Raw genomic sequence first — 17,462 nt, forward strand, 5'->3', positions numbered from 1 at the left:
ATGCTACTTTCATGAGAGAATATTAGATTCTTCTGAACCTTCATTTATCTAATATTTCTTCAACAAAAAGGTTTGTTTGTTTGTTTGTTTTCTTCCCAAATGAGTCCTTAACTATTTACAAAACACCTACAATTCTGGCACACTGGCGAGCAGGAAATTCAGATGATTAACGTTGTTCAATGACAGTCTGAGCATCTTTAAATACAGACAAGGACATGTGTGTTGGAGGGGGGATTTCATTCTCCGGAGTGGATTCGATGTGTTTTCTCACTACATCCAAACATGGAGAACTTCCCATTTTAGCCAAAAGCAAATGAAGTCTAAACTATAATGATCCATATGGAGACAGGTTACAACCCATTGGTTGGAGAGTTATACAATTGAAATGGATAGGATCAGGTTTTGAATCATCTTTTTTTCTTTTTAAAATAAAAACCTGAAATATTAAAGTGAAGTTCCAAAGAGTTAGGACCTAAAAAAGGCAACTACTTCTCAGACACATCACGGTACTGTAGTTTAGATTTGATGTAATGCTCAACTCGTAAGAAATGTACGCAAGGTGGCTAGCAGCGGTTAGCATTAGCCAAAATATGGAAAATGTTCTGTGTTAACAAAACTTAAATGTATTCAAAAGAAATGAAATAGGACCTTTTGTTTTCATACTGGATCTTTTAAAAACCTTTCAACGTCAAATGTCGATATGAGGTCTTGAAGGTAACAGATTTCACTGAGACAGCAGATGAGTGCACTGAACCTTTCACGTGAAGAAAGCCACGTAAAGGAGTTTTGTTGTTGTTGTTGTTTTTGGTGACGTTTGGTTGCAAAAATGGAAAACAGGGCGACAGGCGGTAAGCAGGCAGGCGGTCAGAAACCTGAGCTTCGTTTGAGGATGAAGACAAAGATCCATATTAACAAAAAAACGAGGTGACAGATGATTAATCGGCGTGGTGGGGTCTACCGAGTTGCCAGACCCCCGGCTGACACCCAGAGCCACCAAACACAAAACCAGAAACCCCCCAGAGCCTCAGCGGCCCAAAGGAGCGTGGGCGAAGGGTGGAAGCAGGGCACCGTCCCCACAGAGCAATGTGTGTGTATGTGTGTGTGTGTGTGTGTGTGTGTGTGTGTGTGTGTGTGTGTGTGTGTGTTTGTGTGTGTGTGGAGAGGAAAAAGAAGGATTGTGTAGATGTGGGTGGATTTGTGAGTGTTTGTTCGACAGATTCTGACAGAGAAAGTGTGTGTTGGTGTGTGTATGTTTGTTACGGTGAAGACCCAAGTGAAAGTGTGTATGTGTGTGTGTGTGTGTGTATGCATGCATGTAAGTGTGGGAGTTTTTTTGTGTTTCCAAAGTTTGTGCATTTGATTTCTTAGTCTCTTCATTGCAATGTGTGTGTGTGCGTCTGTGTATGTGTGTGTGCGTGAATGCATGCGTGTGCTCGTGGACCGAGCAAACCCCCCATCTGCCACAGGGTGGGCGGCTTGCCACACAACGACAATACACACCAACATTTTTGTAACTGTGGGCGTTCAAAAGGCTCGGAGAGCTGCAGTCCTGCCGCTCGCTCTGTTCCTTTCTCTGTGATCCAGCAGAATCTGTCTTCTGAGGAGCACGAAGAACCTCTGTTTAAAGGGAACACTTAATGTGGCTTTTTAAATTATATATATTTCGATCTAAGAGACTGTACATGTGATAAGTTGTGGAACTGCTAAAGCAGATCACTACAACCAGCTGCTGCAAAAACGTGCTGTCACAGCTGCAACATGATCATTGAGATACGTTTTCCTCCATTAAAGTTCCTCCTCCAGTTGGTTTTGCCAAAGAAACAGATTGTAATTCAAAGTGTCTGACAATAGTACAGGAAGAATCCTGCAGAGTTCAACCTTTTTCGTAAGCTCTTCTTTCACCATGGTCAGCTGTTAGCTACATTGCTGTTTTTTAAAGCCACCAGACAAAAAAAAGTAGTTTCACTGTGCAGAACATGGGAGTTGCTTGTCTACCAATTCAATTTCAATTTACAAGCTTTATTGCCATGACTGTAACTGAGTGACCATATTGCCAAAACATCAAAAAATAATACAAAGGTCTATATAAATACAATCTACATCTGCCTCTGTAAAAGAATAGTTTGTGTGAGTGGTATTGTGCCTTAAATACTTATTGTGTAGGATCCAATCTTACCCTTTAAACAGGAAAGAGACACAGTATAAAGAGAACATCCTGGTCACAGTGGACCACCAACTTCCTCTTTCTGTGGTTAAAACTCCTCAGCAGTCTGGAAGAGAGAGATGTAACCTCCTTTCTGGAGTGACACTTTCTGTAATGTTTCCAGACTTTAATAACAGTCGAAGCGTGTACGTGGCACAGCAAGCACTTTTAGTAGACCCACTTTCATTTAACTAATTTATCCTGAAGGATTATGTTGGCTACATTAAAGCTTGTTTCACAGCTGCCACCTGAAGCAATCTACTACAGTAGGACTAAAACCTTTTCTCTCTTTATCTGTCAATTACTGTAGATTCTAAAATACTGTAATGACCCTTTAGAGGACCCTTTATCAGTTATAATATTTAATCGTGCCATGACAAAATCACATTTTGCCTGAAAGATGGTGCTTGAGGAACGTTCATGACGTGTAATAATACAGAAATTAAATGTATTCATCCAAGAGATGTAAAAACATTTTTTTTAAAAATTGATAAACCAGAAGGTGATTCTGCGGGAAAGGTGTAGATTCATACTCTGGGGACTGTGAAGATCTGCATAGAATTTATAGAGAAAAAAAAGAGATTATAATATTATATATTTATATTTTTATTGTGGTGATACTGCATTGGTGTGAAAAGTAGGATAAAGACTTGTAGATTGAATAATGAAACGTGTGTCGGTGAAACGTGTGTCGTGCTGTACAACACAGGCTGAGTGCTAAATTAGCTGCTACTGGCAGAAAACAACCTATTCTACCATTCAAATTTCAGAGGTCATGTTGCATTGTGGGTAATGTAGATGAAAAGGCTGTGCATCTGGTTATTGCAAACCGGTCTCTACAATCAAATTTCATGCAGTGCATACGCCAAATCGCCCAATTTTACGTGCAGAATATATGCCTATTTCTCCCATTCACCTCTTTGGAGGGCAGATGCATCGTGTTATTTGTACGCACATTGATGACACCGGTTTGGGTTTTACTGAATTGGATTTATTATGTTCAAATATAGGTCTACTTATTACTATCTCGAAATCTGCTCAAGTGACCTCTTTATACATGGGTGGGGACAATAGTGATCTTAATAATTACTGACCAATATCCAAATTGCACTGTTTGTCAAAAACCCTGGAATCACTGGTAAATAATCAACTTCAAATATTTCTCTCAAATTTTTCTGTCTTGTGCCGTCATCCTTTTGGCTTCAGACCTTTGCACAGTACTGCCTCTACTGTCACTTTAGTTGTTAACAATATTGTCACTAGTATAGACAAGAAAATGTATTGTGCTGCTGTTTTTGTTGTCTTTTGATACAGTCAATCATGGTCTTCTCATTCAGACTCTTTGTAACATTGGGTTTGACTCCAGCACTTTGAAATGGTTCCAGAACAACCTGTCTGATAGATTACAGTGTGTAAAGGATGGAACTATTCAATCTGAGTTTCTGCCATTAACAGAAGGCGTTCCACAGGGTTCAGTTCTGGGCCCTATCTTATTTACAGTCTATATTATATATATTATTGTTTCGTCTATAACAGACTGTAATATTCATTTTTACAGAATCATTACGAATCATTTACATTTAAGCATCATGTGTAAAATCTCACTGGCAAACTTCAGCAGAAACTTGAGTGTGATAGGAGTTTACAGTAATGCTCATTCAGTGGAGTGACTCTTTTAGAAGTTGCCATGAAGACTTGGCTTTAAAGAAACAAGTTTCAGCATGTTCTCATACAAGGTATTTAATACATATTAGACTTCGATGTCTCAAAAAGACCATAAAAGTCCATTTAATCTCTGTTTCTTTTACCCTCTGTTGTCTGCCCCTTTCTGCCAGAAATACTTTCTAAGTCACGCTGAATGTTATGAAACAGTCACAGTGTTGTTATATTTAGTACTTTTTGTTCAGGAAAAGATTAGGGTGTGGTTAAAAGTCTTGTGTTGTTTGACCCATCCATCAACTCCCACTACCAACCTACTCAGACTTCTCTTACTCTTTCACTACATCACCTGACTCTACACGTGCTCGACAGCGAGAGCAGCCTTTTGAGTGTTTACTTTGGGGTTAGCATGAAGCCCTGTGAATCTTAATATGTGATTAATCACTTTTGAGCTATCCAAACAATTTCGTTTACATCTGAAATTAAGTTATTTTTTCAACTATTCGCTCAGCTTGTGAGGAAATACGAGTTCACTTTCACTGCCTGTTTGATGCCCCTCGGGTCCAATCATTGTTTGCCTTTCTCCAGAGGAAATTTACTTTTCTTATCCGTGGCTCCAAGAACACTTTGTGTTTGGAAATGGGTGTGTGCTATCACGTGCAGGCTAAAAGCAAAGGCTTATAGGATGTTCCATGTAAATTATAATGTTTGATAGGCTGTGAGATAATAGCCATGAGAGCGGAAATATGGCCAAAGTTAAATGCTAATTTCATCAGGAGCCAGCACTGACATCTTTGCATCAACTACCCCTGATGTGACCTGTTGGCCTCTTCATTCATCACAAAAACCAAGTTTGAATTCTTAACACAAGATAAGATAAGATGAGATAAGACAAACAATATGAACTCAGGGGGACATTTTTTAAGTGAAAAAAATCTCTGTTCTACAATCTGTAAAACGTGGGCTGTAATATGGTGAACAAAAGCAGGTAAATGCAATCTTCAATAATAAAATCATTTTCGTTTTTTCACATGTGATGCAGTTTCTCTTAATACAGAAGCCTAAGACGACATGCAACTATTCATTTTAACTGACCCTGTTTTCCTGTAATAACAAGTACATTTTGGTTGTTTTCAAGAGATTTGGACTCATTTATCTTAAAATCTTAAAAATAAAAATTCAGTTTTTCCTAATATCAGACTTTTTCTTGAGATCTCCAGAAATGTACTCTTTATCAAGACAAAAACCACTGTATTATGTCAGTAGATCGACATTAATAACTCAAGATCTCGAGAAAACCATCGGAAATTACTCTTTATAACAAGAAAACTGTTTAAACTAAAATGAATAGATTTAGGTGAATTAAAGTCTTATAAGTGAAGCAACGTATAAGAATGGAGTAAAATAAAATGTATTTCTGCTTTGGGCTTCCGTAGATTAAGGACAAAAGCCCAAAATGCTGTTATTTTTTCATATAAAGCCCTGTTATTTCAAATAATATTACATTGAAATGTGTATAAATATGACTCAAAAACTTAAAGAGAACACATTTTATGGCACATCTGGTTCACCATAAAATAGCCTATTAGTAATTCGAAGGTGTTTTCTGGTTTTGTTGTGATTGGTATATACAACATACAACCATAATCAATGTTTTCTTTGGCCACACCATTTAAAAAAAAAAGAAATATGTCTGAATTATACCAGTTCCGTAAATTGATGGATTTGTAGCTGCAGGTTTTCTCCCACTCAGCAATCTACCATTTACTCTAAGAATAAATCCTTATAAAAACATCCCTTTTTATTCTCCTATCCTTTTTTTAAAAACAAGGGGATACCATCAAGACCACGCAGCTTCTCCAGGAAGTTAATTCAGCAATTATTTCCTCACTAATCACGCCATCTATCTCAGCGCGCCAACAATAGCAAGCCTCAGTCAGAGCAGTAATCTGTTTCTGACAAGGCAGAGGAGAAAACAAATGGCTGTGTGCAGTCAGTGTGTGGGCTCAGCTGGCACAAAGACAAAACAATGTAACACACTTTACCCGGATACCAGCCATATATGCAGAGCTGGATCCTCTCACCTCACCGGAGAATCCATGTATGGAGAAAGTGGGACCGGAATTCCGAATCATGGAGCTTTAATTTTTTTTCAATCCCTTACACGAGTCTGAGCAGCAGGAGGCACGTGCTCATGTTTGTGATTAATTCTGGAACAAAGACATAAAATCGTGTTTATTATCTGAGAGTTTGTATTTTATTTTAGCTGGATCATGCATTTCAATTGTATCCACGCTTCGTCACGGCGAGCTCCGCCAGTCCTATTTCTGGAGTTCCCTCTTCTTCTTTTTTTTTTAAGGCCAAGTCCATATTTGGAAAATGACGTAACGGGAGACCCAGAGATTCCCTTTATAACCATACTGCAGCATCCAGGAGCTATTAACAAGAGATGAGAGGCGGAAGAGACAGGGGTTAATAGAGAAAAATTAGGGAAATTAGTCATTATGTTTAAAGCAGAAAATACAACATTGACTGGAATGTTTAATTAGTTTCAACCGGCTGATCTCCATCTCAAAGAAAGGATGACTGCTAAGATAGCCGATGAAGTGTCTATGTCTCTCAGCGGAATTGTAGACAGTTTTCCTAAAGATGTGTACGCAGCGGAAAGGGAGCTGCCTTCACAGATTGTTTTTAAACAAGAGGCTGTAGGTGAGGACGAACATGAAAGGAAACCTCCTATGGATGAAAGTGGTAAGGTTTTATTTCCCCTTAGGGTTGTTCGGATGGAAAATTGTGACGTGGACTGCAGCGGAATGTTTAAAAAAAAAAAAATCTGTCAGTCTAGGGGTCTATCCTAATGTATTTTTGCACATGTTTCAGGTGATCTCCTGTTCGAGGATAGGAGTCCAACTGATCTGCTTCTCCACGGAGACTTGGCACAGTACGTGGCAACTTTACGCACACACCCTGTGGCGTTCAGCGGGAAGTTCTCGGTGGACTCCAGAGGCGCAGGTGGACCGTGGACACCGGGGGACATCATCAACGTGGTCAGTGCTGACATCGCCACCCCGGGGCCCGTGACCGAGTCCGAATCTCCTTCGGCATCTCCAGATCTCTACGCAGCAGGTGAAAGCGGAGGAGGAGTAGACGCAGCGGACGCGGGGGAAGGCACCATGGCGCACGGTCAGCCCGACATCAGCCACATGTACGCGCCTCCTCATCCTCACCCTCACCCCCATCCCCACCCTCACTCTCACCCAGCAACCTCCTACTCATGCAGCGGGGACATATACCAGGACCAATCAGCAGGGGGATACCTGGCTACGTCCACCTGCGCCATGTCCTACCACGCGCCGCCGTCCTACAGCTCCGTACCCAAACCAACAGTTGACGGCGCCGCGCTGCTGTCACTCATGCCTGAGTACGGAGGCTTCTACCAGCAGAGCTGCCAGAGAGACATCCAGACGGCTTTCCCGGAGAGGAAATCCCTCCCGTACCCACTGGACTCCCTCAGGGTTCCCCCTCCTCTTACGCCTCTCAACACTATCAGGAACTTTACGCTCGGTGCGCCCTCGCCTGCGACAGAAGGCCCGATGGCTGCAGCCTTTCCAGGCCACCAAAGCCTCCCTCTCAGGCCCATCCTAAGACCAAGAAAGTACCCGAACCGGCCAAGTAAGACCCCGGTCCACCAGAGGCCGTACCCGTGCCCTGCAGAGAGCTGTGACCGCCGATTCTCCAGGTCGGACGAGTTGAGCCGGCACCTGCGCATCCACACCGGCCACAAACCTTTTCAGTGCCGCATCTGCATGAGGAACTTCAGCCGCAGCGACCACCTGACCACCCACATCCGCACGCACACCGGGGAAAAACCCTTCTCGTGCGACCAGTGTGGGAGAAAGTTCGCGCGGAGTGACGAGAGGAGGAGGCACATGAAGATTCATCTCAGACAGAAGGAGAAAAAGTCCTCTGCATCCTAATCCAGCGTGCTTGGCCTGAAACAGAACACAAGCTCTATCAGCTCCTAAAACATCCTGCCTGCCAAGTGCCAACATAGCTCACAGTTTATCCCACAGTCTGTTGATCTCACAAAGAACATGAAACAAATCTCTTTGGGAAGCCATATTTGAAAAGAAATCAGGGAGTATCCGAGTTTCGAATGATGTGATGTGATTCATTATTTTTTAACAGAAGCTAAACAATATTAATCACTCATCAGTCACGTGATCATGAATTAAAAAAAACATCTCCACTCTCCAACAACAAAGTCATCAAGTAAAATCGAGTATTTGGGGGGTTGAAGTGACTGAAAAGTAAAAGTAAAAGTGTGGTTCACCTAATTCACTGTTTGGTGATTTTAGTAGGTGTTCGAGCTAACGAACGAACAGTTTCTGATTGTGTGCCTCAATGTGCTCACCTGCTACAGCCTGCTTCAGCTTTGTGGCAAGGCATTATTGTGTCTTTAGTCTATGCTTCATGATCTCAGGGATTCAGTCACAATTCAGGCTGCAAAGACGAAACCAAATTCCTGCAAGTCAGCAAAGTGGTTCAGGGGAGTTTACTGCTGCTGCTCTGCCTCCAGTTTAGTGCAGTTTGGTTTCAGATGCAAAACTTTTTAATCTAAAAAAACAGAAGAAGAATACACGTATAGTCAAGAAGTTATCAGGGGGAACGTTTGGATGAAACAAAAATAATATTTTCTTGAAAAACTTTGAATTATAATAGACAGCACAAATAAATTTAGTTTTTAAGGATTGACAAGAGACATATACACAGCCTTGTATTTTTGCAATGCCACACATTCTTTCTTCTTTTTTTCCAAATGAAAATGTCATTTATATGTGTAGGCACTAAAATAAGTCACCATGCAACAAGTTGATAGAAACAGAAAAAGATGCAAAATTACTGTAATTACATCCACTGGTTTAGTATAACTCTGTCTGTTTCACAAACAAATATTTTTTGACAATTATTTTTAAGTATGGGAGAGTAGTGATGTCAGAGTACACCTGTGACATCACAAATCAGGACGGGGCTTAAGTGGGAAACTTTATTGCTAGATGCAGCAAAATTGAGCTTTTTTTAAAAAAAACCTGGTTTTGTATCCTATTTGAAATGTAAAAAAATATAATGATATGTTTGTTTACTACACTCGATAAACAGTTTGTTTTACAGCTCGGTAACCTTGTTGGAATTTGATGAGATTGTAGCCTAATAATCTGTTTCTTTCTGGTTACATTTTTGCTATTTTTGGCTGCTTTCAGGAGTGTTTTGACTTTTTGATCTGACCAGCTTTTCTTCCTGATGAATGTGAGAGAAAGTAAGAGATAGAAAGTCACTGACTTGACAAATGAAAGTTGTGTTTTTTGTTTTATCATTTTTATGCAATCAAGTCGAGCACTAAAGCTTTTATTCTGCTGGACTGATGCTTCTTGTCGATGCAAATAAATGTTGACTTGTCGAGTTGTTGTTGCCTGCCTGCCTTTATCGATGCTACAATACAATATCAACTCTGTGTCTATTTTATGTTCCTGCTGGAGTTTTATAAATCATAGCAGATAATCTGTCAGAGCACGTTTCTGTTGGCAGAGAATTTAAGATGTTAAAAGTTTCCTTTTCTTCTCATGAAAATCATTTAAAGATGTGTTCAGTCCCAAACAGAACTCCATTAAATAAAAGGATCTTTTCAATTTGTGTTGACCCCTGCGGATTTCATGGCTAAACTTCATGCATAAGAAATGCTTTCTTACCAAAAAAACACCCTTCATCTTTCTTTTGATCAAACATGTCACTCTCCTGGATCATTACAGTGAAAAAAGTTTTAAAAAAAAGAAGTCGTCTCAGCAGTTATTGTCCTCCTCTGACACAGACCTGAGCTGTAACAGAAAATAAAAAAATTCTATGAAGACGTAATCAGTCTTCTCGCTGAAGGTCTCGTTGGCTTTTGTAGCTCATAAAGAATCATCACATAACTTACGTGTGTTTCATAACCAGCTCACAGGAGCTTTATAAAAACATGCACTTTAGAATAAGTTCTCCACAAAGCATGACATTAGACATTTTTTGAATGTTTTTTTAAGGGGGGGGGGGGGGTGTTAGCCTTTATTTAGACAGGACAGCGAATAGAGGAAGTCAGGAAGAGAGTGGGGAACAACATGCAGGAAAGGAGCTGCATGTCGGACTTGAACCCGGGACTTTAGCCTTGATACATGGAGCGCGACCTAACCACTATATTCCATCAGCGCCCCATGAAATCTAACTTTAATCTGCACTGTGAGGTAGTTGTTTGTGAATCCTTAATTCCTTTCAATATATTGCTACTAAATCAAATCAATCATTGGACATCTTACAAACATCATGACCACAGTGTCCTCTTTACATCATGTCCAAGCTCCTGAGACGCCGGACTGACAGGGTAAACTTTCTGTGAGGGACATTACAGGAGTGCTTTGTGTGTAAACAGGTAATGCTTTAAGGCCCTGGTTCTCAACTGCTGGGGTCGAGATCCAAAAGGGTGTCATGGAGCCATTTTCAGTGGGTTGCGAGTGTGTGCCTGGGAAAAGTTATGGCAAAAAGTCAATGTAGTGCATGAAGCCATCAAAACGGGAATGGGATACAGAAACAAATCCCTCTGCTCATAAAGACTAACCTGTTACTGTAACTACTCTCAAAGTTAACTGGTATGGAAGCTCTGTCCAGAACACTGCCAGCTCTGAAACAAAAACAATGTAGGTGTCATACTTTTAAAAACCAGCATTATTCATGTTCACGTAATGACTAAGGAAATTAAATCATCACAATTTAAGGACTTCCAGGATTTCTATATGTTTACAACTGCCCCTTTAAAGTGCAGAGTCACACATTGATTAGCTTTAATTTTGATGTCAAGCTAATGCCAATAAAAATGACCTATTGATGATTCACAATAAAAGTATTTTCTAGGAGAAAGTATAAGCCCTTATACTTTTACCTTAAAAGGCTCTTTTGGCTTGTGATCTTTGACTTCACAAAATTCTGGCAACCCCAGACATCCAAAACACATCCAAGTCTTTGCTTCAATTAATTTTTTTTATCTCAATCATGTAATAGTTTTTCTTTAGTGTTGCAAGTAAACATTAATTTAATTAATTTTAACCACTTTTAGGCTTTTCTGTGTATATTATTGTGAACAGAAGAAGAAAGGATAGTGGATGACAGACGGTCAGAGACTCTGCAAGTTTCTTGTTTTGACATTGGCTATGGCCCACAGTAGCCTGTGATCAATATATTTTAATATAAAATCTATTTTTTATTGATTAATGAACAAAACATTGTGGTGACCCCATTTGAAATCCATGCGACCCCACGTGGGGTCGGGACCCCAAGGTTGGGAAATCCTGGTATAAGGGATAGTGACCTCTGAACACAAAAGTACGAGAAACAGATGAAGTGAAGACGGAAAACAGGAAATCTTCTTTTGAAGATATGATCCAAATAGAAATACATTTAATTTGATATTGAAATGGCCACTATGTAATATTAGCCTCTGGGATGATAAAAATAACAATGTATGTTACTTGGCACTTTTTTTAAGGGAAACAAACAAACAGCTACTTTACTATTGATACTGACTATGATACTCAGGAGTATCTCATGGGATGATGTGTGAATTAAAAACCATTTTGACAACATTTAAGTTGTCAGGTTTTTTATATTTAAGGCTTCACTCAGTCATAACAGCAGTGTATTTAATTTTTTTTTGATATAAGCATGAAAGGATGATCACAGTATCTTTTAGCTGCTAAACGTCCCAGTTAAAAATAAAAACCATGTACATCAATTAAATGTAAATAAGTTAACATTTAAAGATACATAAGGGGTGTAGCATTAATGAATGACGATGATTAAGTGTGACTGAGTGGTGGCTCTTACTCTACTTCATCAACTGATTTTTTCTGTGTTTGTGCTTGGAATGAAATGACATTTTAATTAATCTCATGAATTCATGACGTGTTCAAAACATGAGACTGCATTAACTCACACACTTCAGTTTGCTCAGTAAAGCCTCATAGAAACACAGTGCTGTGTCATATTGTGATGTAGTGGTCTGGAAACAAGTGACCTGTTCTCACAATGGATCAAGAGCCGAAAACCTTTGTGGCTTTGTTAGCAATTTATCTTCGACTTGTGAGCCTCTTCATTATGCTCTGTCCATACAGGTCAGCAGTATGTAGAGGTAAAACCACAGCAGAAACATCAGACAGACCAGCTAAAGATGTTTCTCTTTTTATGTTAGGGTTAAGGACAGAAAATAAAAGTTTAATTTATATGTTGGAGTACTCCTCTTCACCTGAAATGACGCTGTGTAACACATCTTTTAAAACACGTAGTGGCATTTCAGGCTTCACAATTGTTGTTATACGAGTGATTTTATTTTCTGTTATGCTTTGGTCTTTGAACAATATGATTTTTGTGGATTTCACTGTTTGCATGTGTTCATCACAGGAAGAATAGTTGCTGACTTAGTTGTTGCTAAGGGGGATCCCCCCCAATAAACAATAATATAAATAACCTACTAAATGTGTGTTGAAATGAAAAACTTTGTTAAAAAAAAACAAAGGTTAGATAGTTTATTAAAGGGACTTTATTCTGCTGACATTTTTCAGAGAAGCCAAACTTGTCTGAAACATTCACACAACATTATCTGTCAATCACAGATCCTCACACGGTGTGAGACAGAACATTTTTAGGAAAAATAGACAGCAGTTGTTTTTACGCAGAGATAAACCTCCATTACAGGCAAAAAACAAACAGACAGTAATTATTTCCATTCAACAACCTGATTTAGAGAATGAGAGTTGTTTATTCATCAGAGAGTAAACTGATGCATCGTCGTCCAGACTCCCACTTTAGTACAACAAACAGTAAATCACTCCTCTAGAATAAAAATGTGTTTGAAATGAATTCAGGACTGTGAGAACAGTGGTGTTGAATACTTATTCATATTGCATCACTCCAGGTTTAGAATCATTGTTGAATCAAAAGCTTTGCACGCAGAGATTCTAATTGAGTATAAGTGCTTTTCTGTCAATCCACCACTGATTTCAGTAGACACACACATTTCCAACATGAAACTAACAGCTGCTCTACCTGAAGCTTTTTTAAGCAGCAGAGAAATCGTTCATCTGTTGGTTTAACTCTGGAAGTCAATAAAACTTTGAATATTTAAACTTTATTATAAAATCAACCTTCATCTTTTATGTCCTCTGTGTCAGACCGGAGACTTTTCATGATCCTTATTTTGTTACCACTAAATATCTATTTCCTTCAGTGGGACAACATTTGTGTTAAGAAGCCTGATTTAGTGCACATCTTTCACACAATCGTCTGAAAATCAGACGAGCAAACTAATCACAGACAACCCTGAGGATCACACTCTTCTCAGAAAACAAGAAGGCAGTCAACAGTTTGTCACAATGAAAGAAAAAAAGGAAACCATTTCATTCCCCAGAAGACGAACCTAAACTTTCACAGTTCTTCACCCGGCGGGAACAAACGTTCAAAAGCAGGAAGACAATTCAAACACAAGGACGCAGTCCCTCCGTGGTCCCAGGAGAGACTCAGGTCTGCACACTTTTGTTACAACGCTGCATTCAAGAGGAGTCTAGAATTCATGACACGTCGATTATAAAACGAAGGATTGTGTTTCAGGCCGGCAGCTTGGGAAAAGTGCACGCTTTGTATTCTTCACGCAACAAGCTTCATGTATGTTTAACAGCACATGTTGAATAAATATCATTAGCTTATTGTCAGCAAGTTTTCCACCAGAGAGCATACAATATTGAAAGCTGAAATGTTGCAAAGGTTATAGCTTATTAATAGTATTGCTCTGTAATCCTTCCCTCTATTATTTCTGTCTTGAAATTTCAACTTGAAGCGCCAACTGTTGACAAAAGTTTCAAGCGGAAAAGGCAGCATCAGCACCCTGTATAGCATCTGTTTGACCTTTCTGTTCATCTCCTTTAAAATATAAAGACTTACAGCGTCTTAATTTAGCCTGTTTCTCCAACGTGTGAGACTCTTTTTTGATGATCTGTAGTTATAGACCCCTCAGCAGGTAGATGAAAAGCTATTTTATTGTTTACAAAACAACACCACCTTTGATTAAACCTAATCCACCGGGTAAACACACTTCACATGGTGGCGGGTGGTGCACAGCCTCACACCTCAAATTGTCTGTGCACTGCTGCAGAATAATGGATATTGCCAGAAGTTGCATCTGCAAAGGTAGAAGTCAGCTGTCCATCATCAACCCTGCTGCCTCGAGACTCAGAACACCTCTAAACCACCCTCCAACAACACAGGGGATCAAGAGCGAACATAACGCATGGGAGAGAAAGTTAACGACCAACAAATTAAATAAAGTCATATCTGAAATCTATCTTTTGTTTTTTTCAACAACACAGAGAAACTTTGAGGGCGTCTTAAGATAGAAGTCGATTGACACAGAGTGATATAACCCATGTCAGTCCAAATGTGAAGGTTTGAATCACCTAAGGCTTCATTTTGTGTTCTAGTGAAATAGAAACTTGGGAGTCACATCTGAGTTGCAGCAGCAGAAATCACTGGCAACAATACCAAACAATGAGGTCACCTATTTCTGAGCTGCATTGTTTCACTAAAAAGGAGCAGGTTCTGCAAATTGACTTAAGCCCAAAGTTAACACTTTAATCAGGTCTACATGAAATAGTTTCTTTTAGGATTTAAGATTGATCCTAAATTTAGCCAGGATTGTCCAACCAAGTCCAAAAGCTCCAGCCTTGTTCCGCACAGGGCGCATTAACCAGACCAAGTCGAGAAAAGAAGACAGCCAAGGTGGGCCAGGTGGCTCAAAGGCAGACCTCCGGGCCCGGGTACGGCTCCCCTCCGCACCAGAAATCCGGAGGCTGTGAGATTTCCATTAACCAGACCTCCTTCTCCTTCGGTTCCGTGCTGTTGACATCCGAATCGGTCAGAACCTTGTAATAGTGACAGTCTCTGCCCTCGTCCGGGTCGTACGGCGGGGCCAGGATGTCCATAAACGCCGTGGGACCGTCCACAGCGTCGATCTGGTGGAGGTTGTCCCGGTCAGGGGTGAGGACGCACGGCCCGCTTTCCTCTGTGTACTCCCCGGCGCAGCGGAGCACTGACCGCCGCATAGACCCCAGCTGGGCCGGGGGTAGAGGGGGCACCGCCTGCGGGCTGCCGTCCGCCCGCTCCAGTCTGTCGAAGCAGCTGATCCGGACCTTCCCGTACATGACTTTCAGTATGCCGTGCATTCCCGGGTGGTCGTGCAGGGGGATAGACGCGCCACTTTTAAGCAAAAACACCCCCATGCTGAAATGGTCCGTCTCACAAATATGCATGTAAGTGACCGGGGGCGAGGCACTGTGGTACGTGAGCGGAGGGAGCACGCCGAGAGAACCGTCGTCGGCTCTCCGCGGGACGAGCTTCAGGTCCGCCGCTCGCACTTCCGTCATGAGGCTCTTCAGTTTGCCGTGGTTGTCCAGAAACGACTTACCGGCCGTTTCGCCGACTCGAGGTGGGCTCCTAAATGTAAGAAGAGCCTGTCGGGCTATTCTCTGTACGATGGAGGTCATGTTGGTGTCCCCAGGCATCATACCGAAGCGAGAAAGGGAACTGACCGGTCTCCACTTGTCCCCCCCGTTAGCGGTAGCCGCTTTGCTAACTCCAAAGATCGTGATTTAGGAAGACGTCTCACTCCGCCTGCTAAAAATGAGCCTGACATCAAAAAGATTGGTACAACAATTTTATCCAAACCTTAAAATGAATGCATCTTAAAACACGAAGATAATGCAAAATGTCAATTCACAAACGTCTGAGCAGAATACCTTTTTTACATGTTATAAAACAGCGGAAATATATAATTTGTAAAATCCATGGCATGCAAGTCAACTTGTCTTATATTGATAAAAGGGTTAAGTTGGCAACAAGGTATTAAATATGTGTTGTGCGCTTTGTGTTAAATCCCCTCTTTATATTATTTATATAATAATTGATGAGAATATTAGGATCATTCTAATTGGTGTTGTCTGAGTTATTTTTAACTTGTCAATGTCAACCAATGGGGCTCAAATGACTGACCTCATCTTATCTCATTAAAGCCTTTAGTAACCTGTTTCTGTACTGTATAAAATAAGCCAAAAAATGCCTCACAGTCACAAAACGTGAAATTGGGTCGAATATAATTAATAAAGAAATTGGAAAATACTAAGGAATTGGAATTTATTTGACATTATACCATACAGAACTGTGATGTCGTTATTGTAGGTCAAAATAATAAATGTCAGAGTGAGACCCTTCATCTTTCCCTTCTCTTTGGTCAACCAAACATAGCAGCTGTACCTTCACGCGTCCATACATTCGTGTTTTTGATGTGAACCTATGAACACACGATTTCGTTTTATATATTGTTAAATAACACAGCACCTATACTCTAGTACTGCATACAATTAGAGCTGACTTTCATACATAATTTGACACTATCATTGCTCTCGCTCCTGTCGACCTTAGCTCCCCATTTTTGAATAACTGTCAAACACGTCCGCAGCAGGCAGAACTTTAGCGCTTTCACCTCGTGCATTCTGGGAATTGTAGTCAGTCGGCCTTAAAGAAGCGTGTTCGAGTATGCAAAATAAAGATTCACTGCTGAGAAGTCTCTTTATAAAGCCTGTACAAGTTTAGTCTTACTATGTGTGTGTAGATTACTTTATCTCTACTTAACAATGAACTACAATACCCAACATACCATTGAAAGTTTAACTTTTAATGATTTTTGCCCTCAGTCATTACTGAATTACTGTCAATATATAATGTCTCAACTGCAGTGGCCCTTAAAGGGAAGTACATATATGCAATAGGTTTTCTGCAGTGTTATTATAAAATGAAATAAAAATCAACACAATTTGAAAATCACACAGCTAAAGTCTTAATAATATCAAGTTAGATGTTGGCTATTTAAACCACAGTACCATTTGTCACAGGCAGAAATGTTATAGGCTATCGATACATACATTATTTATTGTAGATATAGGCTAAACTGTACAGACATTTGTGAAAGTTATAGTTAGCATGAAAGGGAAAATAGCCTAATTGATCAACATTTGTTGTCAGCTCATTGTGGATATGTCTGACATTTCTCGCAAAAAAAGTAGGCTGTAATGGATTACCAGTTTGTACAATTATTTACACCTGAAAATAAACAGTCCAAATTATTGGACACTAACAACCTAAAAGTAATAGATGAATTAGCTTCAATGATGGACTAGTAGTTGGAACAGTTAGCAAAAGAAATGTGTAAAAATGTTCATAGTCAATCTTAAAAACTATGATATAGAATTGTTCAATTGTTAGGTAGCCTAATCTATTGAATTAGTTAGGCCTGGCTAAAGCGATATTCAAACCTGGAATAGTTAGCTTTTTAATTGAAGTTAGCTAACAATTGAGTTAGCTATCCAAAGCAAAACACTTTATCTCAGTTGAAAATATTTAAACAGTTGAAACTAGCCAAACGTAACAGAGTATAGCGCTTAAATTGAAATGTATAAACATGTTGAATATGGTT

At 40.0% G+C, this 17,462-nt stretch overlaps 2 protein-coding genes across 2 annotated transcripts; one reads left to right on the forward strand and one right to left on the reverse strand.

Moving 5' to 3' along the window:
- Positions 1-6,301: 6,301 nt before the first annotated feature.
- LOC132975674 (early growth response protein 2b-like) lies at positions 6,302-8,811 on the forward strand. Its single transcript, XM_061040388.1, has 2 exons — positions 6,302-6,613; positions 6,743-8,811. Exons 1-2 carry the CDS (start codon positions 6,445-6,447, stop codon positions 7,837-7,839), a joined length of 1,266 nt encoding a protein of 421 aa, XP_060896371.1. The 5' UTR covers positions 6,302-6,444; the 3' UTR covers positions 7,840-8,811.
- Positions 8,812-12,464: 3,653 nt separating this feature from the next.
- Positions 12,465-15,696, reverse strand: adob (2-aminoethanethiol (cysteamine) dioxygenase b). The gene has a single exon (XM_061040389.1). The coding sequence runs from the start codon at positions 15,496-15,498 to the stop codon at positions 14,728-14,730; it is 771 nt and encodes a 256-aa protein (XP_060896372.1). The 5' UTR covers positions 15,499-15,696; the 3' UTR covers positions 12,465-14,727.
- Positions 15,697-17,462: the final 1,766 nt, after the last annotated feature.

This window comes from Labrus mixtus, chromosome 6 (genome assembly GCF_963584025.1).
Source record: "Labrus mixtus chromosome 6, fLabMix1.1, whole genome shotgun sequence".
Taxonomy (NCBI): Eukaryota; Metazoa; Chordata; class Actinopteri; order Labriformes; family Labridae; genus Labrus; species Labrus mixtus.